This window comes from Bombus pascuorum, chromosome 7 (genome assembly GCF_905332965.1).
Source record: "Bombus pascuorum chromosome 7, iyBomPasc1.1, whole genome shotgun sequence".
Lineage (NCBI taxonomy): Eukaryota > Metazoa > Arthropoda > Insecta > Hymenoptera > Apidae > Bombus > Bombus pascuorum.
This window is the reverse complement of record NC_083494.1, coordinates 14,109,478-14,135,354: the sequence shown is the minus strand read 5'-3', so window position 1 is coordinate 14,135,354 and position 25,877 is coordinate 14,109,478. Positions and strand designations below refer to the sequence as shown.

The 25,877-nt window shown below is 26.8% G+C and overlaps 5 protein-coding genes across 16 annotated transcripts; 1 reads left to right on the top strand and 4 right to left on the bottom strand.

Annotated features, from left to right (window-relative positions):
* Position 1: 1 nt before the first annotated feature.
* LOC132908904 (sodium/hydrogen exchanger 6) lies at positions 2 to 11,649 on the bottom strand. Of its 10 annotated transcripts, XR_009658453.1 has the most exons (14): positions 11,345 to 11,648; positions 10,407 to 10,633; positions 10,236 to 10,313; positions 10,071 to 10,147; positions 9,602 to 9,811; positions 9,273 to 9,523; positions 8,976 to 9,178; positions 8,623 to 8,888; positions 8,496 to 8,547; positions 7,157 to 7,213; positions 5,793 to 5,996; positions 5,608 to 5,694; positions 2,364 to 2,850; positions 2 to 2,005 (listed from the first exon to the last, which is right to left on the bottom strand). XR_009658453.1 is itself a non-coding variant. In XM_060963343.1 (13 exons), the coding sequence occupies exons 1-13, from the start codon at positions 11,586 to 11,588 to the stop codon at positions 2,812 to 2,814; spliced, it is 1,995 nt and encodes a 664-aa protein (XP_060819326.1). In that variant the 5' UTR covers positions 11,589 to 11,648; the 3' UTR covers positions 2 to 2,811. The 10 variants fall into 10 exon arrangements, 9 of the variants coding, with proteins under 9 accessions (XP_060819326.1, XP_060819322.1, XP_060819325.1 ...); XM_060963343.1 differs by having other exon boundaries at positions 2 to 2,850; XM_060963339.1 differs by lacking the exon at positions 2,364 to 2,850.
* An 862-nt stretch (positions 11,650 to 12,511) lies between these two features.
* LOC132908900 (protein Mpv17) lies at positions 12,512 to 14,764 on the top strand. 2 transcript variants are annotated; one of them, XM_060963320.1, is made up of 5 exons: positions 12,512 to 12,727; positions 12,819 to 13,305; positions 13,400 to 13,515; positions 13,714 to 13,935; positions 14,019 to 14,764. In XM_060963320.1, the coding sequence occupies exons 2-5, from the start codon at positions 13,209 to 13,211 to the stop codon at positions 14,142 to 14,144; spliced, it is 561 nt and encodes a 186-aa protein (XP_060819303.1). In that variant the 5' UTR covers positions 12,512 to 12,727; positions 12,819 to 13,208; the 3' UTR covers positions 14,145 to 14,764. The 2 variants fall into 2 exon arrangements, with proteins under 2 accessions (XP_060819303.1, XP_060819304.1); XM_060963321.1 differs by having other exon boundaries at positions 12,512 to 12,983; positions 13,101 to 13,305.
* Positions 14,156 to 18,133, bottom strand: LOC132908898 (glutamate--cysteine ligase catalytic subunit). Its single transcript, XM_060963317.1, has 9 exons — positions 17,984 to 18,133; positions 17,245 to 17,354; positions 16,883 to 17,068; positions 16,628 to 16,800; positions 16,320 to 16,534; positions 15,844 to 16,212; positions 15,413 to 15,763; positions 15,156 to 15,337; positions 14,156 to 15,061 (listed from the first exon to the last, which is right to left on the bottom strand). The coding sequence occupies exons 1-9, from the start codon at positions 18,131 to 18,133 to the stop codon at positions 14,893 to 14,895; spliced, it is 1,905 nt and encodes a 634-aa protein (XP_060819300.1). The 3' UTR covers positions 14,156 to 14,892.
* Positions 18,134 to 19,480: 1,347 nt separating this feature from the next.
* Positions 19,481 to 21,730, bottom strand: LOC132908899 (large ribosomal subunit protein uL10). 2 transcript variants are annotated; one of them, XM_060963318.1, is made up of 5 exons: positions 21,617 to 21,730; positions 20,919 to 21,006; positions 20,425 to 20,835; positions 19,986 to 20,330; positions 19,481 to 19,735 (listed from the first exon to the last, which is right to left on the bottom strand). In XM_060963318.1, exons 2-5 carry the CDS (start codon positions 20,970 to 20,972, stop codon positions 19,592 to 19,594), a joined length of 954 nt encoding a protein of 317 aa, XP_060819301.1. In that variant the 5' UTR covers positions 20,973 to 21,006; positions 21,617 to 21,730; the 3' UTR covers positions 19,481 to 19,591. The 2 variants fall into 2 exon arrangements, with proteins under 2 accessions (XP_060819301.1, XP_060819302.1); XM_060963319.1 differs by lacking the exon at positions 21,617 to 21,730 and having other exon boundaries at positions 20,919 to 21,060.
* Positions 21,731 to 23,356: 1,626 nt separating this feature from the next.
* On the bottom strand, positions 23,357 to 25,485 carry LOC132909344 (serine palmitoyltransferase 1). Its single transcript, XM_060964124.1, has 2 exons — positions 24,259 to 25,485; positions 23,357 to 24,156 (listed from the first exon to the last, which is right to left on the bottom strand). Exons 1-2 carry the CDS (start codon positions 25,154 to 25,156, stop codon positions 23,651 to 23,653), a joined length of 1,404 nt encoding a protein of 467 aa, XP_060820107.1. The 5' UTR covers positions 25,157 to 25,485; the 3' UTR covers positions 23,357 to 23,650.
* Positions 25,486 to 25,877: the final 392 nt, after the last annotated feature.

Below are 25,877 nucleotides of genomic sequence, written 5' to 3'. Positions count from 1 at the left end.
ATTGTTTTTACAAATACTTTATTAAACACTGTAAAGTGTAGTACATAGTAGACAGTATCAGATAGTATCACAACATTATTATATATATATATTATTATTATATTATATTATATATATATATATTTGTATACATTGCAATGATTATTACATATTATTTAATTCACAAATGTTTAGAAAAAGAGCATTTAAATAGCTATGTGCTACGATCCTGCTTGTTATGCAATATCATAATAAGTCATGTAGTATTTTGTATAATTAAAAAATAATTTACTAATTTAAATATAGGTAATTGTAGAAAGAATAGCATACACATGTTATAGATATATTTTCTTAATATGCTGCAATTTGAATATTCACTTTTAATATTTAAACTACATATTCAAATATTTTTGTTGTGTTCACAGCCAACATCTAAAATAAGACTTCACATATTTTATTCATAACTTTCGTTTTTCATGTTTTATGAATAGTTCAAACGTTACTGATAATAAATCATAGTTGAATATACTTGTACATTATGTACACACATTTAATGTTGATATATAAAAAATTATATAAGTAGATACCTGACAAATATATGTGCCATATGTAACAAATATGCAATTATCAATAGCACTAAGATATAAGATTCTGAAAAATAATTACAGTACATTTTGCAGATAATGCTATTTTATTTAATTTTTCTATTCTTATAATTTGTAATATGTATTTTGTACTGTTCTGAGAACAATACTGTATTACATGTCATTTAAAATATGTTAAAGTTTTTACTTATAATCATTTTCACAGAAGAATTTTATAATTTATATTGTAATTTTTGCGAAGATTGGCACAGTTTATAATTTCTGTGTATAATAACCTTTCCAATAAATTGTTTTATGTTGATTGATTTACTTTTTAGACCACTTATGCATATACAATTACAAATTATAATACAAATGGTATGTATTTGTGTTGTTATTGCATGTTAAGTGTCCTGCACCTTAAATGCAAATATTATTATATATGCCAGCAAAATCAATTTGCTGAACAGAAAATTAAATTCTTTGCCCAAACAAAGTTAACTTTAAATTATTGCAAGATACATCCAAATATAATAATTTAAAATTATGTTTTGAACATAAGAATATTAAAATTCAATCATATTAATTTATTGTCATTGTATTGATGTAACTATTTTTTTCAGGATTCATTTTTATATTTAATTTAATGTTACAAATTTAAAATTTCTGACAAAACATATTACTTCTTATTCCTCTTTTGTCACATTGTGTTATGAATTATTATATTCAAATGCATAGTGCAACTGTTAGTTGGTGTCACATTAACATATTTAATTCAATAACGTTTTAAAATAAATTTTCTGCGATAATTACTACAAACCAGGACCTCCACTGAATTATACATTATATACCAAGTGAAAAATATAAGTTATATTTATTGATTTTCATATAACTGATTTGTTGATACTGCATATAACAAAACTTTGTTACATTTAGTACAACCAATAAATGTAATATATATGTTGCTATAACATAGTAACATATAATTCATATATATACACATGCATATAGATTATGAAAGATTTTGTCAATAATTTTGTCAAGACTTATCCATGACAATCAAAAGATAATAATGTAATAATATTAATTATAAAAAGAAAATAATATAATTTACATTTATTATAATAGCATACACTCACATTTCATTAATAACTTATATGATTTATTTTTTATAATATCTAAATAAAAACAGCAAGTAATAGAAACATCTTCCAAATTCTACTTATGATGAATAGTATTAGATATAATAGTTTGCACAGATTTTTTAAGCTTTTCAAATAAATACATTTATCAGTTGCACATATAATATTACACATAAAAAGGTAAGTTTATTTACCAATATCAATTAGTCTCTATAAATGTTTGCCGACCAAACCTGGCAAGGCGACGCGTGTGTGCAATGGTAGTGGTCCCGGACTAACTTCTCCCATCACAGTTCCCAGCTGCCCCACAAAGTATTAAATAGATCAAGAATTCATCTTTAGATTCTTACATATTATTTAATATACCGAATAAAATTATTATTGATTTTGTACATGTAAAATTTCTTCATAAAAATCATTGCGACAAAATCAGTAATGTGTACAGGTTTAAGTCAACATCTAAGAATCTACTTTTATGCAAGTACCATAATTAGAATAAATACACTATCAAATAAGGAGAAGGTTTATTATTTACTGATGATTTCTTTTCATAATTTAGAAATGTAGCAAATAATTTTTGTAAGTTCAGTATATCTTACAAATGTATTTTGTAATTTTTTGCCTTCTCCCTATCATTTATTCTTTGTATAATACTTACATTCAATCTTTTGTTGTCAATGTCATTTGTTATCCAAAATATTGGATAATACTTCCCAAAGAAAATAAATACCAGGAAAATATAATTAACATTTATAGAAGCTATAATACAATAGTAATATGTAATATTTGACACCAACATTGCATACGCACATACCTATGTCATACTTTTCTCATTAAGTATTATCTGAGATGTTGATTACAATCTATCAGAAAGCATGTTTCGTATCATTTGAAGAAATTAAAATTTATTTGGTATCAAAATTAGAGAATGTTAGAAATTAAACATACCGAATTAGAGTCTGTGTGAAATAACATATTAATGTTAAGTAGCATAAATATTTATGGCATATTGGACAACAAAGAGAGTAATTACTTAATGCTTAAATCAATGCAGCCAAATTCCCACAAAAATGTATACAACTTCATAAATTATATTAAATTTATTCTTATAAATGTATTCTGTTTGGAGAGCTCCTTACATGTGTCTGTGGAGAAACCAAATATAAATAAGCAATATATGCTGTAAAAATATTTAAAAAATAAAAGTAAATGTAATAAAAATAATACTTTATACAAAAATAAAAAATAATTTACACAGAACTAAAAACTTTTTCCCCTAGAAAGATATGAACATAATTGCAACATGTTTATCGTTATTAAAATAAATTATTTGCCGATTGCACAATAGTATAATTTTTAAAAAATTCTGAACAAAGTATTAATAATACTTTATTATAATTTATTAAAATCTCTTCTTTAAATATAAAATATATAAAATTGCAAAACACTTATACAATTCATTTTTTCTTGACCACATCAATAAACTACACCAAAGAAAATTAAGTACAAGTGCACTAAATGATATGCAGTGCTATTTAAAACTTATACCAATAATTAAATGTAAACAAAAATAGTATAACTATATAGTGAGAAATATTGGTAAATAATGTATAGAAAGCAGATGTAAAAGATTATTTTTCCTGCAGAAATTACTTGTTACTAATAGCATAAGTAGTGTGCAAGCGGCAACTTTTAGATAGCATTTCTGATATAAAAATTGATGCCTGAAAAGTAATTTGGTTTCTCAGGCTACATGCAATAACATTCATTAAGTGACAGACATAAACCAGATCCTTCTCCAATATTGCTATGAATAAATAAAATATACGGAAAAAAAAATAAATTGTAGAAATGATAGGACAATATTTGCTTCATAAACCTCATAATGATATTAATGATTTGGTGTTAATGAAGTATAATGACATTTAGAAAGCTTTAAGAATTTCAGATTAATGAATTGAACACTGAAAATTATGTTTAATGTTCAATTACAATATGTTTAAAAATTTTAGTAGTTTTATATAAACTTTTAATATATATATAGATCAAAATTCTATCAGACTCTTTACTATAATTATTTTACTTATGTTAATACTTTCAAAGAAATCACAATATGTACATTTTTAAAATCTGTTGTTTATGTGCTACATGTCTTTTGATCTTTGTAATTTGCGTTTACATTAAAATACATTATATTTTGATATCAAGAAAATAAAAGGTGCGACACAGATATTTTGTTCTATAATATTAGTCTAGTTTTAAGACTTAAAAGAAACACATATATGAAACATAATAATTTTAAATAACATTTCAAAATTATGAACATAAATATAGAAAATATAAATATGATGATTGATCTTTAAATAATAAATAAATACTATACATCAGATTTTTTAAATAAGAATGTAATTTTTCGTAAATCTGCAAAGATTCAGAAATGTTAACTAGTAATGTAAATTCTGTTTAACATTAATGCAAAAATTAAAGGTATTATTAAAAAATTTTAATATATACAAAATAATTATTTTTAATAATTACTCCTACCCCCAAGTATAATATACAAAGCATTTAAAAATAATCTTCTGAAAACATTATTTTCAATGGCTTCTGTCTCGTTACAATGTTCTTAACGGAATAAATCCTTCCATTCCAATGATTCTTAGGTCCTCATCATCATCATCATTTCTTTTTCTCTAAAAAAATCGGTAAGAGCGCGATCAAATGTAGACTAAAAAATTTGCTCTAAATTGATAAAAAAGATATATATATACACATACATATATATACATACATATATATATATATTGGATAAAAACACAGGTTTTTCACATTTCAATTAAATTAACAAAAATATTTTGAGTGTTCTTAAATATTATTTTAATAATAGACATTAAACATAATTTTCGAAGAAAAAAGATTATTCATAAAAAGAAGAAATGAAATGATCTCTTTAACATTTAATCTGTTATGTGGATAAGGAAATGTCAAATTATAGTATTACACATATTTCAATTCTGAATAAATTTTTTCGAATAAACTCATTAATTCTTCACGTGTTTCTTACAAGTAATTACTGATAGTTATATATAGATAGAATAGTTGCATACATTTACTGCATCTGTAAAATAACTTTAGTAAGAAGACTATATATAGATTCATGCCTATATAATAGCATTTCAACTTCAATATATTTTATATATAATTGATTTTTGTCATTATAAAAACATTGTTAGTATTGTTAATCACCCACAAACCTAAATATGACAGTGATACACAATATTTTACTTTTATATTAACAAGATTTTATTTGAGTAATTAGTGTACACTTATGGTATATTTCATAAATAAATAAACTTCAGTATATATGTTAATCAGTTATTCAAATGTGTATCATTGCATATCTACAGTGAAGAAAAATAAGTTTTTCATGCATATTCTATACATTTTATATGAAAGGTTTTGGCATAAAGAATTACTTATTACATTGAGAAGATACTATAAATAAGTGAAACCTATACAATTGCTAATACTGAAAACTTCGGACATTAAGTAGAAACATATATTACACCTAATACTAAAATGTTACTTTCATATAAAATGGAAAGGCTATGTTGTACAAGTGTTTTTATGTAAATGGTATAACGAAGAGATAATTTGAAACAATGTTTAAAATATAATTACATGAAAATTAGGTATAAATGATACTCATTCATACCAATGTAAGAAATATTTTCATACATAATTTTTATACAAAATTCAAATGTTTCAATTCAAATCCAGTACTTCTACCTTCTGTGTAAATTAAGGATTACATAAGGTTCATCTGGATTAGTGACATCTGTGCTGTTAGGCTGATAGCACGGATTAATAGTGTAATTGAGATTAGGTTGATGAAAACTCACCGGTTGAATACTACTCCTTCGACGCTCCAGTTCACGATCTTCGAGACAAAAATCTGAATCTGAATCTGCTTTTCTAACAGCTTCATCCTAAAATAAAAAACATAAAATATCTAACATCTTTACTGTTTTAACCATTTTATCAACAGTTTTAGTAAAATAAACATTTCTAAAATCATATATTGTACCTGTGTCATTTGTTGTGTTGTTGTAAGAATCCTGGCTAAAGGTGTGCAACAAACTGGTAATGTTTCTAATAATGTAGGCCTGGAGTGAGTTAAAAGTGGTTTCATGTAGCGAGTATCAAAGTCACCCCAGATTCTAGCAAGTAATGCTTTTTCATTAGGTTTTATGCCACTGCCTGGTAATGATCCATCCTGCATAGAATTATACTGTGAAATGTGAAGGATATTTGGATTATCCATCCTGTATGATAATGATATCTTCTTTCAAATGTAATTAAGTATAAAATTATACTTATCAAAAATATTTAAAAGATGATGACAATTTAAATAATTTATTAAATAAGAATTAAATGAATAACTTTAAATTATATATATAAAAATGATTGAAGAACCATAGCACATATTATACAGAATTCTATATCAAGATTAATTAACTTTTTATATCATAAAACACTTAGCATTATTATTAAGTATTAAAAACATGCTTAATTGTTTATCTTTATATTGGTATACCCTGTTAATTATGTTTGCATATGTTTTGTTAATAAATGTAAATGGATATGTATATATTTTATACACTACTAATCATCAACATACAGAATGGATAACAAAAATGATACAAAAGGAAATATTGAAGCACATGCAATTAGCAAATCAAACTGATGTTTAATAATGAAAATAAGAGTAAAATTTTCTACATATATAAAGCAATAATTACATTGCAATTAATTTTGATTATATATGCATAAATAAATAGAAGCTGAATTTCTACTTTGCACGATATAAACACAAGCATCTATAAATTTGTTAGCAATATCATTTTCCAAATGTTAAATCTTAAAATGAACATATTTTACAAATCTTTAACATAAAATAATAATTTCTGTGTCACTTTTGAAACTAAATCCTACCTTTAAAAATCGTTAGTATGTATTAATAGATATTAACATATTTATAATTCAATATTTAAGTCATAATAATAACAGAAATATTTATTTTGTTATCATTGTATTATTTTTGACAAACAATAATTCAATTAATGTAATATAACAATTAGTGGTCATTGCAAGCATTTTAATAAGATAATTTTTATTAAATCCCTTATTAAATACCATAATTTGATTATTTTGCACATCTGTACTAATGACAGAAAGCAACTCAGACAATACTAATAATATACAAAACTATTTATATATTGCATAGTCATGTAAGAGAAGATTAAATAACTACAAAAGTCTATAGCATCAAATTAATCTCAATATAATAAACATAGGAATTTATATATTTATATAGCAAGTTAAATGTACGAATTATTTATTACCATATAAATAGCATAATTCAATTTTTGAATTAAAATGAAAACATACCGGCGGACTTCTCTCCCTATGTATGTCCAGATCTCCAAAGCCACCTTCGCCACCAGACTATTAACATTAGTACGTTAAATTCTAATCTTTTTATAATAATTATTAAGCGAAATTATTTAGAATTAACCAAGCATTTTTACCAACTTTGTTACAATGTAATTAGACATGCTGGATTTTCCAAAACGTTAAGTTCTAGTGCAAGCTATTTATGATTTTAGTAGTTTTTGTGCAAGAGTAACCCAAGGTTACTTAAGTGGAACTAGAAAACAAACATTTGCAAGTATAATCTTTTCGGACGTTTTTCAAACACAGAAATAAAGATTTTAAGAATTTTTAATAATAGTGTATAATATTAAAAGTGCATACCACAATAATTTGGAATATAATACTTGGGAATACATAAAGGATAGAAAATATAACAGTATCAGAACAATTTTGAAGCATTCATGCGCAAATATTTTTACACTTTAATTCTTATAAATAAACTATACTCCTGAATAATTTAGATTATTTTATATTCAATAAATGATTTTGTATATATTGTGAATAAATGGCCCAAAAAGTCAATAATTAAAATATCTTTTGTTTCTACTTATATCAAATAATCTTTATTCAAAACATGTATTAAAATAAATAAATTATAATCAATAACCAACATTCTGAGAATATTTTAAACCACTTCTAAACACTTAAAATACTTCCAGTTTTAATAATAATGATTTTAAACCAGTGGACCAATATACTCTTTAAATTATAAATAATATTGGCTATTAATTAAAAATTACTATACTTTTATATAGAAAGAGATGCTTTCTGGATATCAACTATAACTAATAAGATTTAAAGATCAACATCTAATAAAAACTAATCTTATTAAAATTTTGCATCTGACAACTTTTGATGTACATTGTATTAACAAAAATTTATTTGTACCTTTTATTTAAATATATATTAAATAATGGATATTACTGTTTCACTATCTATATTTTATAATAATATATTTAATAAATATACATAAACCTGTAATTTGCACAAAATAAAAAAAAAACCACTATAAGTTAACAAGCAACATGACTAAAAGTATATGCATGAAAAAGAATCTGAGAAAGTTACAAAACATAATAAAAATACTTTTAAAACATATATTAGCAATAGATTACCTAAATTATATGTTATTAATAAATATTACTATATATTTTATACCAAAAATACATAAAAAGAAACCTAGCACACATTATATGTTAGTACAAATTCAATTTCATATTACTTATATTATTTTTGTAAAATGAAAACTAATACATGACTTTACAATAACTAAAAGTACAAATGTAATACTTACACTGCGCATTCCATTGTGTGATAATCCTTCTATTTCTTCATCTACTCCAACTCTGAAAGAAAGTAATTTATTTAAATAAATAAATTATAAGAGAAAAATAATAAAAAAAGATATGTTTTGCACTTACGGTATATTAAACCAGCTTAGAAACTGGGTTGTTGCACCACCCTGGAAAATGACTGTCAGAATTACAATTAAACTCGTTGTTGTTAACATAGCCTGCCGAGCATCAGATACAGTATTTCTGATAGCCAGAGCAAAACTCATGGCTCCACGTAAACCAGCAAAAAATAACATATGCTGATAATTTAACGATATCTTTGGTTTCCGCGCTAAATTCAATATAAAAGATAATGGATATACATTGGCTGCCCGACCTAATAATGCACAAAGCTATAATAAAGTGGTTAAGGTTTCAATGTTACGTGTATGTTCGATATATAATATATGAAGTTAAACATTATTAAATGACAAGGATACGAATCCTGCAAAAATAAATCCTGGATCGAAATGATGTTTCGGAAAAGTAAACATTGTAACACCAATGTAACTGAATATAAAGTTCTCAGCTAAAAAATTTAAAAGTTCAAACAATTGTTTCGTCCGTTGCCGTGAATCCGGACTTAAGTTATTATATGTGTAATGTGCTTGACAAATACCACAGAATAAAACAGCGACTACACCTGTATGTAAATAATTATTTTAGATATTAACTACAATTACTAAAAAATATCTACATGAAAATTCAAGGTAATGTGGGATTTTTATGAATGTTACCTGTAAGATCAGATGCTTCAGCAATTAAGAAAGTGCTATAAGACATTAAAACAAATAATGCTGATTCCAAAAGTGGAAAGTCTCTGACTCTAGTAAATTTAGTTAACAAAGCAGTGATACAACCCATGGTAGCACCAATAAATAAAGATAAGCTAAATATTCCAACAAAATCACCAAATGCTTGGAAAAATGCTACAGTTTCAAATCCACCTGAACCTGATTGATAACGTTCTCCATAATTTTGTATGGCACTGCAATAGAATATATAATTTATGTGTGTATTTCATTGAAACTTCTTGCTGACATTTGTAATGTTTTTATATACATACCCACTAAGTACAATTGCAACTGCATCATTTAACACACTTTCTCCAAATACTAAAGCATATAAATTTACATCTACATGTAAATCATTAAAAATAGAAATTATTGTCAGTGGATCCGTAGGAGATATTAATGCACCAAAATATAAGGTGTCCAAAAACGTAAATGAAGCAGAAAGATGTGGTATTAATTGCACAAAGGCATACATCAAAGCTCTGAAAAGAAAACAAATAGTGTACATATCAGAGAAGAGCATAATTAAAAAAATATATCATTATATTACAAAGAATTTTTTCATTTATCTACAGCCTATGAGGAAAACAACAGATATATTCAATCTAAATGACCTATGGACATAAAATTATCACAAGAAACGTTCCACGCAAAAGCTCTAAATAAATTTATTATTGTGATATGAAAGTAATTGCATACTTATTAATCATATATACTTCTCATTAAATGTGAAAAACATACCCAATAACAAAAGCTGATATAGATGTTCCAATTAAAGCATACATAAGAATTGCTCCTAAGTTTCTAAAGAAGTATTTCTGAAATAAAGAAATATCAAATTCTATGGTGTTTCATATTGTATTATATTATACAATAAATATAAAAAACAAATATACTGTTACTTACACGTTTTAAACTATACCCAGCATGGAAAATGATTGGTGGTAAAATAATGTTAAAAAATATTTCAGGATCAAAGGTGGCCTGTTAAAATTTTATATTTTTATATAATTAATTTTTCTACTGTCTAAATTAATTTTAGTTTAATAGAAATAGAATAATTGTATTAAATAATACCTTCAAATCTATCTCATTATCTTGCTTGTAAATTTCTCCCCTAAATGAATAGGCAAATGTCTTATTTTTAATAACACCACCTCCTTTATCTTCTGGAAAACGTAACCATAAGGTATCTGGAGGAACTGATTGATTATATTTACTACTGTTGTCTGGCACAACAGGCATATGAAGAATGGTACTACTTGTTGTGAAGCCATAACGAATTATTGCCCCTATAATTAATCCTAAAAAGACATATATGAATAATTAATTTCTAATTTCTTAAAAGATTTAAATAATACATAATAAATAATAATTTATTATGTAATTTTTATAAAATGATTACAATTTATATACAATTTAAAGTCATTAACAATTAATAATTAATACTTTACATGATGGTAAATTATTCTTTTCCTAAATTTTATTAAATCTTAATCTTAAATTGTTATTTACATAGGTGTATATACATATAAAGATAAAATTGTATACATAGATGATGTAATATTTATAATGTAATATTTTTTATATTCGTAAAAATAGATAAAATATAGATAAAATAAGATATTGAATAATTTTAAGAATCAGTTTCATTGCTTATACTTTTCAAGGAGATTTTATTTTTATATAATCATAAATACAATTATTTATAAAAGTTATAAAATATTTAATTACGAATAACTAAAATTAAATATATTCTTTTAATTTATGTATAGATATAATCAAATCAACTTATAATATTAGAATTTAAAAGCATACAAGAAAAATATCATATGTATATATAAAAAAATATATAGATCTGAGACAGAAAAGTATTTAATATGTATTATATTTATGCAGTAATAAAATGACAAAGGACCCTTTATAGCTATAAATAAAAACTATTAATTTTGCAAAACATGCGCGTTATTATTACGTTTATACTACGTAAACATAAACTATAGCAGACGACTTACCGTAAATGACAGCTAGACCAGTTTCATGGAGGAACCTAAGACGACGATGCTTAAATGTCCATATTGTTAAAACAGTTAATATCAATAAAAATGTATATAATAAAAGATTTAAACTATCGAGTCTATGTAACAACTGTGCTTTTGCGTCTAATTCAATATCTGTCGCGGCTCCATTGCATGATTTTAACAAGAAAATACATAAAATTCCGAGGAGGAGAATTCGTGCATCACCTCTCACTGCCATCTTTACTTTACAACCATTTTCTGACTGTACTGTCAGTTCAGCAGTATGACCAACTGCGCATTCAATACATTTGTTATGTATCGTTATAGCCAGGTGGCTCCCCGTAGCGTAAATTTTAAGAACTTTTATTTATTGACGCACGCTTGACTCCGTGTAGCGCGACAAGTATGATTTTGTGCAGTAACGTAATCGAAGCAACAATGAGCAAGTGGATTTTAACAAAAGATTTATCGATTAAATATCACAATTATTTATCAATGATAACTATAATCATTCTTCATTTTGTATATTTACTTTTACTACCATAATAAAGCATATTGACAAGGCATAAATCGCTCGCTTTTCTATATAATTAACTCCAATCAAATTCATTTTTATTATCATTAATTAATAATAATTTTTCTTATTAGATAGTAAATAAATTGCATTTTGTTATGTAAAATCTAGAGACATAAATAGACCAAACAACGACAGAAGAGAAAGAATTGTAATGTAGAGTTTAGTAATGTAGAATTTTGATGCTTCTTTTTTTTAAGGCTTCATTTCCATTTACGGCACATAACTTCTTGTATGCTTGCGATGCGTTCTTGACTTTTCGGAAATAATACAATAAAGTATATCTGAAATGCGCGTCTTGTTCTTTCATTTTTAAATTGGGATAAAAACTAAACTAAATAACTAAACGATACAAATTTTTTACTAAGTTAAAGGTGGAAGTCCAACAACAAGAAAACAATATAGATTAGATGCTTTGAACACGTTGACAAAACAAAAGAATATGCTAAGACCACCTATTGACAAAATCCGGAATCACTTTGTTGCCAACCCAATAGTATAGTTATAGGATTAATGATGTCGTGACTCATACCGTAGAGAAATAAGGTAGGGGAACAAATTGCGGATGCAATGCGGAAAGATGTAAGAAGAAATTTACTTCATGTGATATGAGCAAGTTGTAGAGTGACAGCGAGGGTAATATGATCTCATGTTATCGCTGGTGACGGATTTTACTTGGCAATGGTAACACTCGTCAGCGGTACTACATGGGTGACAACAATTCAGCCTGAAATTCCCCAAGTTCTTAAACGACTACACAACACGATCATGGCTTTGGTAACAGAATACCAAACAAATGCCTGGTAAAATATAGTACATATGTACATGTACATATATTTTTAAAATAAAGTATTTATAAGTATATTAAAACATTATTTACTTTTTATAATGCAGTTTTATAATGGATGACAAAAACTAGGATTGATAATATCAGAGAGGAATTTCTTCTCTTGTAACATAAAATAGATATATATATGTATGCCTGTGTGTTATCATACATGCGTGTGCGTGTACTATAATTTTACGGATTAAATAAAATCTACTATACTATTGTAAATTGTAAGTTTAATAATTCACGTGTTTCACATTGTTACATATTATCACATGTCGTGTATTTATTAAATCTCATATAACGTGAATTACATGTACTAATCAAATGTATTTTCAATAAAATAGTTTCATAATATGACAACCATATACATTGTGTGTACGTAATATCAGATTAAAGATACGTAATATGCATGAAGTTAAAAAGTAACCAACAAAATTTTAATAATTTTTAATATGATAATGACACATCCTATAAACATGTTGGGTATTGTCAAAATATACCAAAGGTTCTTAACAAGATATCCGTTACTCACTCAAGCGGTTCAAGCGGGTAAAGAACATACATATACAGCATTTTTGAAATATCAAAAATTCTTTTATTATTATACATATATTAATAGTTATTTACACTTTTAAACGAATAGGTACGTTAATGGCACTTGGAGATCAGATTGCACAAAATCTAGTTGAGCGAAGAAAAATTAAAGATTTAGATTTTATAAGAACAGCTCAGTTTGGATGCATAGGACTTTTCCTTACTGTAAGTAAATTTGATATAAAACTGCAAAAATGTTTGATTTTTGCTTATAACATGTATGATATTGATTTACTAAAGCTTAATAATGCATATGATTGTAAAATAATAATAAAATCTATAAAATAATTAATTAAACTGAATAAATTATACATTTGTTGCATAAGCTTTTATAAAATAAATTCCATTAAATTTATATGGCAGGGTCCTGTCACACGAACTTGGTATGGAATATTAGATAAATATATTGGCTCAAAGGGAGGAATTGTAGTATTAAAGAAGGTATCTTGTGATCAATTACTTTTTGCACCTGTATTTTTAATAGTTTTACTATCAACAATTGGTATTCTACAAGGAAATGACTTAGAACAATTAAAAAAAAAATTGTATAATGAGTACCCAGATATTTTAAAAAATAATTACAAGGTAACATATTAAGACAATATATATCTAAAAATATTTAAAAATAAATTATGTGAAAAGATTTGTGAATGAAAAATTTGTTTTAGATTTGGCCTATGGTACAACTATTTAACTTTTATTTTGTACCTTTACATCATCAGGTTTTAGTAGTACAATCTATAGCTTTGTTATGGAATACTTATATCTCCTATAGGACAAGTTCAGGAAAATAAAAATAAGAATATAAAATAAGTAAAAATTTATAAACATATTTTTTTAAATACAAATGTTAATACTATTAAATTTTGTTAAGTATTGTTCACAATAGAATAATAAAATTCGACTTTTGGGAAGAACTACATGATATTTATCATTAAATAAACAATATAGTATAATAACATAAAACAACAATAGCATTATAGACGATGTAGATCCCAAAAGCTTTTCGTTATAAATTAAAAAAAAATGTTTTCTTTTTCTATATTATGAAGTACATTTGACCTCAAAGAAAATGATTGCTGTTCGTTTATTTCCTAAAATTGATGTATGTAGGACATACATACATTTCATTGTAATTTAGTAGTTGTTATTTATGTTTAAGCATATCAATATTATAATTTATATTGTATGTTTGTATTAAAATTTGTTTTCTAATTAAACTGCTATTGTGAAGTAAATTGTTATTTTTTACAAAAGTATACATATTTTTAATGTACTGGGTATAATATCATTTTATGGAATGTTACCGTTTTTAGAAACCATGAAATCATTGGACGTGAACACACAATATTTTAAATGTTAAGTATATACAAGAAGATCAGAAGTGCACTAAAATAAACGAAAATTAAATCTATATTAATCGTTATCTATTTAAGTCATTGTGTATCTATATTATATATATATACACACACACACATGTATATATATATATATATATATCTATTTAAGTATATTTAAGCCATTGCCATTAACAACAATAATTCACATGGGAACCTTTTCCGCTTTTGCAACTGCTGCAGGTATAGTTTCATTAGTTTTTGATAGTATACACGTTCCGAGTAATTCTGGACACGATATTTCATTAGATACAATCTTTTGTACTTTTTTTAATAAGTCATAGTTGATGCGTTGTGTTATTACAGAATCGTTTCTATATAATGTAATATAGGGTTAGAAATATAATAAAAATTTTCATACATTTTGCACAGATACATACACATATATATACTAAATGACATACGTACTTGTACTCTGGGTGTGAAACAACTTCCTTCCTTAACCACGCAGCAGTCGTTAATAATTCTCCAGAAGCTCTTTTTTGTATGAATTTCATATATGCTTGTACAGTACAATGTGTATCCGCATCTACATCCATACTAGCTAAGTACGAATTTACTAATGGTATTAAACCCGGAAAAATACCATCCTGATACAAATAATATATTGTAGGATATTTTTGAGATCTGTTAATTGATTTCATTCATGAACAAAGTATTAATACCTTTCCATTAATAATTTCGTTAACAGTAAATTCTGTGTACTCTGGTTGTCCATCATCTTGCTTTTTTGCGTCTGATGTAATGTCTCGACGGAACCAAAATTTTTCTGCTGTAACAGCATTTCTCCTTTGTGCCCGAGCCATATTTTTATCAACTTTACTAATTGGTATCAGAAGATTTAATTTATAACTTAAGATAACTCTTGTAAGAAGGACAATAAAACAAACTATTGCAGCATTTTCAAAATCCGTAATTTGAACTTCGCATGGACGAAATTCAACACGCCATCCTATAGATGAATTTGGTGGTGGTGGTTTGAATCGCATAGTTTGCCAATTAGTTGATTGTATGTTCTGAAATTTTATATTTTGTGTTTGTATACAAAGCTAAATTTTTATAGATAAACTCAATTGATAATAATAATGATAATTACTTCAAAGTGATCAGTATCCTCCAAATCATTTTGATGGACTTTTTCAGAAAATAAAGATACAGTATCTCTGATAAATAAGTGAGCTATATGTTGTGCAAGTAATTTATCAATTCCATTATCTAATAGCTGTTTATATACTTCATCATCATATGTTAAGGGAACATCGTTATATTTTTCTCCTTGTTCACTAAGATATGAATCAATAGAATCGTATCTAGATTTACTAATTCTGAATTTATTTTCTTCCAAAGGCTTTAAGCCACGTTCCTCTTGTGTTCTGCAGTCTACAGAGCAAGATATCACATTCCACCGGCAATCAACGTCGCTTATATATCCTCGGTAAAATGGACTAGCAGCAGTTAGAGCCAACTGTCGAATGTTAAATAAATGTTCTGTAGAGTATGCGCGAAAGAATATGCTAACTTCATGCCTTCAAAGTTTATGAAAACACAATTATATTTTCACATGTTACTGACCATTATTGGACATAAAGGCGTTAATTGGTCGTATAATGTCCTTGCTTCCTCTATGTTACAAGCCTGAAAAGTAAGTTGTAGACAGCAACAACCCATTCCAAAACCCATGGCATCCATGTAAATATGATCTTCTCTTGCTGCACAACTTGATTCATCTTCAATAAAGGGACTAAAATCCTCTTTAAAAGGACTTGAAACATTTTTATCTTTATAAACTGCAAAGAAACACTTCATGTCAAGCTCTAACTGAATTTTTATATTCATAAAAAGGTACACATGTGTAACTATTAAATACAATAAGTACATACTAGGAATGTTTATAGCAACTTTTTCTCCACGTCGTAGTCTTATATTTCTAGTTAATGTTTTAAATCGCGGATGACCTGGATATATAGCTTCATCTGGAAAAAATAAACTTTTTGATGCCCCTGAATTTGGAGTTGGATGTGTCGGAGGATCTGTGAAATCATATGCTCCTGTTCTGTAAAAGAATATTTAAGCTAACAATGTATTTCATATATATCAAATATAATAAATTTTGATAAAAATACTAACTTACATACCTAGGAAAATTAGTTAAAGACATTAAAACTTCATTGGGTTCAAGTAATTTTGAAGCTTCTTGCCTTCTATATCTCATGTTAGCTTCAACAACATTAAAATGAACTAATAAACCACCATATGGTTTTCCTGGTGTGCCTTCTAACATATAAGCACCATATTCAGGTCTCCATAATGATTTAATATTGCTGTGAAACAAATTATTTAAATATTTTAGATTATATTATCATTATTTAAAAAAATATAATTATTATTAAGATACATTGTTATATATTTAAACAGCCAGCTTAAGATATATTTCAGTAATATTTGTAATTTACATCAATTAAAATTCTTTTTAAAAAATAAAGAATAAGATACTTACTCTGGATCATTATATTCTTTTTCATTTAATATTTTTAATATTTCTGCAGCTCTTAAACTAAGCTTTGCAGTTTTTGCTTTATCATCAAATTTAACAAGCATATATTCAACCTATTTAGAAATCACATTAAAAATATTAATAATTTAAATATGGAAATAACAGTGTTAAGAGTAGATTTAAGAAATATGTCAATTTTGCAATGAATAGGCGACATATCAATAACACAGAGCAAAAAATGTTGAATCATGTATCTAAGACTGAATTGTAGTTGGAGAAAACTCAAGGTCATTCCTTACAGTAGTTCAATATCTATAATTGCTAGTAATATTCATTTATTGCCTCTACAAACATTAATCTCGTAAGAATGTTATAAAAGTTCAAACAAATAAAAGTAATATACAGATAACAAATAGATAATGAATTAAGGTCTAAATTTAATTTTTTATCAAAATTATGTTTTTACAATTACACATGGGATATAATAACTACATTATTATATTAAATTAGAAATAATATAATAGAAATAATATTTATCAACAAAATTAAAATTATACTTTAAAAATTAACATGAGTTAATAATAGAAGATATTGCGTGATTTATATTTCTATTATTCTGTACGGAAATTACGCGAAAAGAAGATAACGTGCTTCCTAATTACTTAGCGTATATATTATTGCATGACATTACGATATATGTTGATAAATGTCACATAACAAAAATGTAAAAAATAAATATTACCTCATCGCCCCATTTGAGTATATCACCCTGTCGATCCCTGAGTCTCTTGTATAGGTTAATAAATTGAATAATTCCATGTTTTCGAACATGGTCAGCAAGATTTTTCGTTTCTTCCCAGGTTAAAGGGCTTCCTTCCGATAGTAATCCCATTATTATACAGGACAATTAATATATTCTCTTTTTTTTAATTTGACACTTGAAATAGAATTTCGCGCAAGATCGACTTAACCCGATTTCTGCCGAGTTATATCGAGATACAATCTTAACTTCACGTTCACGCACGGAGAAACCGCCACAAATCCTACAATGAAATAAAGTATAATACTGCTTTGTAGACTAACTACAGTCTTTTATGAGTATCCCGTCACTTCAATGATATATAACTACAAGGTAATCATATCCTCCTACCACAACGTTCCAACTAGAAACAGTTGGAGATATCAGCTTAAAATATTGTCAATTCATGTTTCAATTGATAAAACTTAGGTAATTCTATAGCAATAATTGTTTTCTTTAGATAGCAATATACCATTCTTTCCTTGATAGATAATCATAATATAACATTTCTCTGATCAGTCCAGATGACTCACGTGTGTAATTAAACAGATTAACCCTCCGCAATACAGAACGCGGATTCCGGTAGCCGGGTCAATCGTGGTTCATATGTATGTGCTGTTAAGAACTTACTAATGCAGATTCTCTATAGTCGTACTTATAGGCTATAGTCCGCTACATATTTTATATCTTACCAGTTATATCATGTAACTTTTTTCTTAAATAGAAATGCGGTCTACCGTAAGTGAGGCAAAATGAAACAATAAATTTGTAAATTATAGGTAAATGATACTCTAATTTAAGTAAATAAACATTACAGGCAATATTATTTGTTACATAAAATTGTTTATTTATGTATAATGTAAATATAAATAAAAAAGAACTTGAATACAAAAGGAAATTTGTTCTTAATTTTTACGTTTTTTCTTAAAGCGCTATGTTTCGGTCTTAGGAGATATCCCACTAAAGGGATGATCAATTTTATCACTATAGATATACAATTCTTTCACTGTTACATTATCCTAGTGACCTAGTCACAGGAACGCAAGGATTAATTATTAATATGGATGAAAAATTCGATAGATAGATACTGATTTTATCATGTTTTAGCATGATAAAATAATTTGTACATAAATTTATGTAATTTTAATTATTTTATAAATCTCGGTTCTATACAAACCAATAATATTAATATAATCTTATATTTAAGGTAATTAACCATAAATAATTACCGACTAAATAAAAATCTTCAAAAGATTCTCTATACTTATTATACTAAAATTTTGATCCTTACTTTAAAAATTTTTACTTTTATCAATTACCATTTAATGTCATATCACTCGTTTAAATGGTGTCATATTTAGCTTCATTATCGATATAAATTTGTGAAAATAAATGAAGGTAACAAACAAGTAAAAGAATTGATCAAACTGATATACAACATATGTTATGAATCATTTTTTATTTCAGCGTTGTACGTCTTGAAGGTTCGGTTTATTAAAATAATCACATGATCAATCATGTAATACATATATATGTATGTTCATTCGTATTTTAGTCGAACAAACCGAATCCCATATCTTCGTCTTCTGATTCAGATTCCTCTTTCTTTTCTTCTTTCTTTTCCACGACTGGTGCTTCTGCAGCAGCCGTAGCTGGTGCAGTAACAGAAACTGCGGCAGCAAATTTACTTGGGTCCTATAAAAACGTTAGATAATGTTAGATGGGTTTTAATAATTACATGTAAGCTATACATAGTATATGTTATCAGACTGCATTTTATGCATTTTTCAACAAGAATCTTAATAGTGCCAGTGGGTTCCACTATTTCTAGTTCTGGCACTAATTACATAAGATTTTCAGAAACATGATTCATCACATCAATATTTTAGGAACTTATTACAGTATGTGTTGATGAAAATTGAAAAATTACGTGAATATAACATACCTTGATGTATTCCTTGATTGTAGCTGCTTCTGCAAATTCAATATCAGTCACAGCAGCAATGGCCAAGAGATTCTTGAATCCATTAGCAATACTGTGAGGAGCACTAGCTACTGTGGGATAGCCAATAGCTAAACATACTGCAGCTAAGTTTGCCACTCCAGCCATGAATTTTTCCCTTAGATCTTCTGGTTTGATGTCCAAAATTTCAGGTGCAAAAATAGTACCCGAATCATAGACTTGTTCAACAAGTAAACCATATGAAAACGGAGAAATGTTCAACATATTTAAAAGAGTGGCTTCAGATGCACCTACTTTATCACCTGGTTTTAAAATATGTACATCGTTCTAAAACATAATGAAATATAATTTTTTACTTATTATTATATTAACCTTTTACTTAGACGAAAAGATATTAATTTAAATTGAATCATATGCTTACAATAATTTCAATAGTACCCTTGGAAATTTTGGTAGGAATGCTCAAGGCTTGAAAGAATGATGTTTTCTCAGGTCCAAGACCAGTGTTTTGAGCAGGAATAATTACACTTAGTGGTGCAATAGCACCTGCTCTAGCTGGTGCTCTGACTTTGTTTTCCAAAAGTTTGTCCCTTACTTCGATTAAGTCTCCACGGGTAAAAACAAAACCAACATTTCCACGAATATGTGGAAGAAGTTTTTCAAGGGCAGCATTGCGTTCAATATGACCACGAATAGCTTTCCTCATCATAGTGTTCTTTCCCATTAATACAACAGCATTCCCACGAAGGGACATACGGATTTGTTGCATTTGTTTAGAGCCGACATTGTCAGCACCCACAATGAAACATTTTGGGTAATCATCCAATAGTTGCTGTATAAAAAATATATATATAATGTAAATATGAATTAAATATTTTAATGACGATTTCGCAATAAAATATTTGAAATACTTACAACAAGTTTTGTAAAGTAATTGGATTTCCATGTTGCCTTGTCCTCCCTACCCATCTTGAAGTGTGTATAGGGATAAAACGTTTAAGGACTAAAAATAAAAAGGCTTATTTATATATAATTTACTATTAATATTTTAAGGCGTTTCACAAAAATTAAAATCAGACTACACGCATGTGTAATGTATAATCTTGTAATTCGCACACAGATGGGTTCTACTATTTCTAGCGTCTGTATGGTTCTCGAATTATCAGACGTTTTATTTTATCATCATATAATTTTTCCTATTTTCTCATTTATTTTATATATTTTACTTATTTTACAAATATTTAAGAAAAACAAATATTGTATAAAAATTCTACATAATTCATCACACATATAACCATATGTAGACAATAAAATTTATACATGCACTTTCATTATAAGCATGTATGATAATTTTATATGTATAAATAATCAATACTTTTAAACATATAAATTATAAATATGAAAATATTTAGGAATTACTAAAATTAAGGTTATGTGACCGCATGGCATATGCATATTGTTTATTTTCACTTGAATAATCAAGAATATCTTTATACTTTCTGCATTTTATTAATGTAACATAATTTAAATAGAGTTATAAAATGATTTTTATAAACACAAAGTAAGTAAGCTATTATTTTATCACAAAATTAATGCGAAATAAATTTTCTTACCTCAGCAAAACTTTGCGGGTGCAATGTGGAAGAAAGAGGAAGTTCTTCCTTCTCCATGACACAAAGATTTACCGGATACGCACCTCAGGAAAATCAATATTCTAGCGCGAATATTTAAAAAATGTCTAAATGCACATAAAGAAATAAAGTTACATACAAATAATAAATTTTTAAATATGCTGTTTTCATAATACGTAAGTTAAATAGTTAAAAGTAAACGATATCTCGAAATTAAATTACGGGAACAGTATGGTTATTACCATTAATGTCGTTGAATTTGTTTTTTCACTTTGTCTTGAGAAATTTATCTCAGTAGCGAACAAAAGTTTAAGACGATGATTTGTAAACCGGATTGCAAACATCTTATACGCATATTGTTCTTCTATTCGGTTTGTCTCTTTGGAATAACATAATTGTATATTTGACCTTCGTAATCTCAAACTGTCAGTTGTTAAATACAAACAATGTAGGAGTTAGCTACAACAGTTAGTTACCGCTTAGCACTTGTAAACAGTGGACATTAGTTTAAGACGATCTGTGTAAAACATGAGTATGAGTACAGTTTTTGAACATTTTGATTCTGGAATGTCAAAATCATTGTTTAGTGTACCTTTTATTGCTTAAAATTTATTTAGGTAGGAACACACTATGGGTAAATCAAAGAATTTACTTCAAAACGAAAGGGAACAAATCGTAAGGCTGCGAAAGCAAAGTAAAACCTTCACCGAAATAGCAAATATCGTAAACAGAAACAGCTTGTAAGCAAGCTTGGTATAAATTTTTAAAGGCAGGCATGTATTGCGATCAACCGAAAAACGGAAGACCACGGGAAACAACGCCGAAAATGGATCGCCGGATTCATCGATTGAGCGAGAAGGATCGTTTTCGTAGTGCAAATAATATTGCTGCGGAGATAAACTATAAAAACAATACACAAATTAGTGCTAGAACTGCTAGGAGAAGATCAGAAGACTTTAGCTTAAGAGGACGAAAATCCCAAAAGAAACCACTGCCGAGTTCTAGGAATCGAAAAAGACGACGCATTTGCTAAAGCTCAAAAATCCAATCGAGAATTTGTGAAGCATCATAAAAAAGACAGTACAAGGTTATAAACCGAAAAATTTAAATGAGCTTTACTCTACAATTGAAACAGCTTGGTGTAATATTATGGTAGATTAATGTAAAAAATTAATAGATTCTATGCCAAGAAGAAGTGATAAGAAATAATGGATATTGGACAATGATATTGTCCAATTCAATGGATATTGAATTTAAACAAAAATTGTGTATATTTTCTTACCAAAAATTAATATTTTTAGTGTAGTCTTAAACTTTTGACCGACGAAATATTATACAGATTTCGTTCCTTTTTTATATCTTAGCTACTGAGCAAAATATCAAAATGAAATTTTTTTTGTAAATGTATAAACAAATGTCTAATTAGTTAATACCAAAAGTAAAACATTGTATTTATATTTTTTATGGAAAGTAAATCGATTATTTATTTTTTCCATTTCGTCTTAATCTTTTGTCCACCACTCATAACAACAAATGGGAGAGATATTTAGAGGGACCACCCTGTATATGCAGAATTATATTTAAGAAATAATTGATTACAAATTAAATTTGAAATGTAAGCTATTAATTTCGTCTAAATATTAATGTTATTTTTAAGTATAATTATCTTGCAAGTACTACTATAATATGCATTGTTATAGCATAAAATGGATGATAAAAATCTTACATTGTTTTATATTTATTTATTCATTTGAAATTACACATAATATAATCTATATTTAATTCAAAATCGGTTTTAAATTAATCTTTATAATATGATATATTCATCACAATATGAAAATGGCACAATATTATATAAAAAGTAATGTCAAATTTGTGAGAAATAGGAATACTTTGCTATATATATATAATCAATTAATATATAATCAACCATATATTGATAAAGAAAAATAATTCATGTGTAAAACATATATTAATTTTAAAACACTGGTTTAAAATTTTTTCTTTTACTTTCAATTATACTGATAGTATTTCTTCAGCGCAGTTTTTCAATACATTCACTGCAAAATCAATGTCACTTTTGTTGAGAAGTGTAGAAACACAAAGCCTAAGACTAGGCCTAGGTACATTTTTCTCTGCTTCTAAATAGGCAGGAGTTATGACTGCTAAATTATTTTCAATACATTTATCAGAGATTTTAGAAAGCAATTTTTCTTCTGTAGCACGGTCTCTCTTATTCTTTAAATATACATGTTTTACTGGGGATTCTGGGAAACTTGAACATTCCAGGCAATGAATGTTTTGCAGTCCCTCATTTATGGCTATGCAATTATCTCTTAATGATCTAAATAGCTGTGGATTATTTTTCATGATATTTAAAGAAGTAATAGCAGCAGTTGTTAAAAGAGGTGGTAAAGATGCAGAAAAGCAATATCCAAGACCAGATAAGCGTTGGTGTTCAATAATAAATGATGTGCCTACACAGAAACCTCCAATAGATCCCATTGCCCAATCCAGAGAACCTAAAAAGTATAAAGTATATAAAATATAATACAAATTATTAATAGAAATTAAGATCTATAATAGTTTATTGCTGATAATTATAATTGAATAACATTGCTTACCCATAATCATATCAATTTCATGTTTAGGAACATCAAAGTGTTCAGTGATACCTTTCCCATGTTTACCAAGGGTTCCAAATGATATTGATTCATCAATAAATATCCTTAATTTATATTGCCTACAGAGTGCAACCAATTCTGGTAGTGGACAGATATTTCCAGTATTCATATAAATACCCTCAACTATTAGAAAGCGTTTGATTTTAGCTGCTTTTTTAAGATTTTGTTCATCAATTTTTGCTTGTTTCATCAATAAATTACTAAGATCATTTACATCATTATGTTTAAAATAAGTAATATTAGCCTTAGTTGCATCTAATCCTTTCTGTATAGCAAAATTTGCTTGTTCGTCTACAAATATAAGATCTCTGCGTTTACAATAAGCTGCAATTGCAGATGCAATTGTACTAAATCCATATGAATATACAACTGCTTCTTCTGTATCTGTATAATCTGCTAAACGTTCTTCTAATTCAAGATGAACATCCACAGTACCATAAAATCCACGTGGACCACAAGAACCAACTCCATACTTTCTTATTGCTGCTATTGCATCTTTTTCTATTTCATTATTTTCAGTTAAACCTAGGTAATTGTGTGTACCTAAATTCAAGCAATCTTTCCCATCTACCACTATTCTTTTACCAGCTCTAGATGTTATGCATCTTGGATTTAAAGATATATGATTCATCTGTGGATTATTTATAAGAGGTTCAGGATTCCATTCCGCAAGTTTCCTTTCTATTACATCTTCAGTTAATGTTCTATCTCGGCTGAAATATCTCTTACTAATAAACCAAATAAGCCACAGAATTAAGAATGTTCCTAGTAACACATGATATTGAGGTATCGTACTCAAAATATTCATTGATTCAATAAATATAAATTTTGTGCTCATGTTTTTGGTCGTATGATATTTTACAAATACCCTGTTTTTATCTTCGTATAACTTCTAACGTGACTTAATCACCTTATGTAATACTTTGTATTACTTTTGATTAATATACTTGTGCAAAAATTGTAGTGAATACATACATACTTTAAAAAGTTTATCACTCTTTGAAGTGTTACACGTAGGAATGATATTAATAATTGTACTCTAAAGGTAAATTAGTATTGCAAAGTATTAAGGAAGTTTTCATTTCATACTGATAAATATTCTTAACAAGGCATTAGATAAAACTAATTGCGACTCAGCTTATCAGCAGTGATTGCGTCTTGCGGTTACTTCTTTCGAAGAACCAAATAAAAACCAGGTGGCAGCACCGATACACACACACACACACACACACACACACACTCGCGCGCGCGCGCGCGCATGCATACACACGTATACATATAATATCAATACGAAATATATATATGTGAAATATTATTTTGAAATATATTTATCATACAAATTTTAGAATCCATATAGATACATTTCACTACAATTTTAATTACGTTATAATACGTGAAAATGCATTAAGAATTACAAAGATAAATTTAAAATTATTTCTACAATGTGGCAAATATATTGATTAATTGTATAAAGAAATTATTATTGTCTTATCTTGTTAATATAACAGTTACAATTCTAAAGCAATAATATAGAATTCGGGTAAATTTCTTTTAGAGAT

Bases quoted from the DNA above. Each gene is read 5' to 3' on its own strand.
- LOC132908900 (XM_060963320.1), top strand. From the start codon at position 13,209: ATGATAATGACACATCCTATAAACATGTTGGGTATTGTCAAAATATAC. The intron at 13,306-13,399 runs GTAAAGAACATA...TTAAACGAATAG, and splicing joins CACTCAAGCGGTTCAAGCGG to GTACGTTAATGGCACTTGGA. The intron at 13,936-14,018 runs GTAACATATTAA...AATTTGTTTTAG, and splicing joins TTTTAAAAAATAATTACAAG to ATTTGGCCTATGGTACAACT.
- LOC132908904 (XM_060963348.1), bottom strand. From the start codon at position 11,588: ATGGCAGTGAGAGGTGATGCACGAATTCTCCTCCTCGGAATTTTATGT. The intron at 10,148-10,235 runs GTAAGTAACAGT...TCTTTATTTCAG, and splicing joins CTGGGTATAGTTTAAAACGT to AAATACTTCTTTAGAAACTT. The intron at 8,548-8,622 runs GTAAGTGCAAAA...ACTTTCTTTCAG, and splicing joins CTAAGCTGGTTTAATATACC to AGTTGGAGTAGATGAAGAAA.
- LOC132908899 (XM_060963318.1), bottom strand. From the start codon at position 20,972: ATGGGTAGGGAGGACAAGGCAACATGGAAATCCAATTACTTTACAAAA. The intron at 20,331-20,424 runs GTAAGCATATGA...ATTATGTTTTAG, and splicing joins AGGGTACTATTGAAATTATT to AACGATGTACATATTTTAAA. The intron at 19,736-19,985 runs GTATGTTATATT...ACGTTTTTATAG, and splicing joins CAATCAAGGAATACATCAAG to GACCCAAGTAAATTTGCTGC.
- LOC132908898 (XM_060963317.1), bottom strand. From the start codon at position 18,133: ATGGGATTACTATCGGAAGGAAGCCCTTTAACCTGGGAAGAAACGAAA. The intron at 16,801-16,882 runs GTATGTAAGTTA...ATTCTTTTACAG, and splicing joins TCTTTAACTAATTTTCCTAG to AACAGGAGCATATGATTTCA. The intron at 15,062-15,155 runs GTACGTATGTCA...TACATTATATAG, and splicing joins GTTTCACACCCAGAGTACAA to AAACGATTCTGTAATAACAC.
- LOC132909344 (XM_060964124.1), bottom strand. From the start codon at position 25,156: ATGAGCACAAAATTTATATTTATTGAATCAATGAATATTTTGAGTACG. The intron at 24,157-24,258 runs GTAAGCAATGTT...TATACTTTTTAG, and splicing joins TGAAATTGATATGATTATGG to GTTCTCTGGATTGGGCAATG.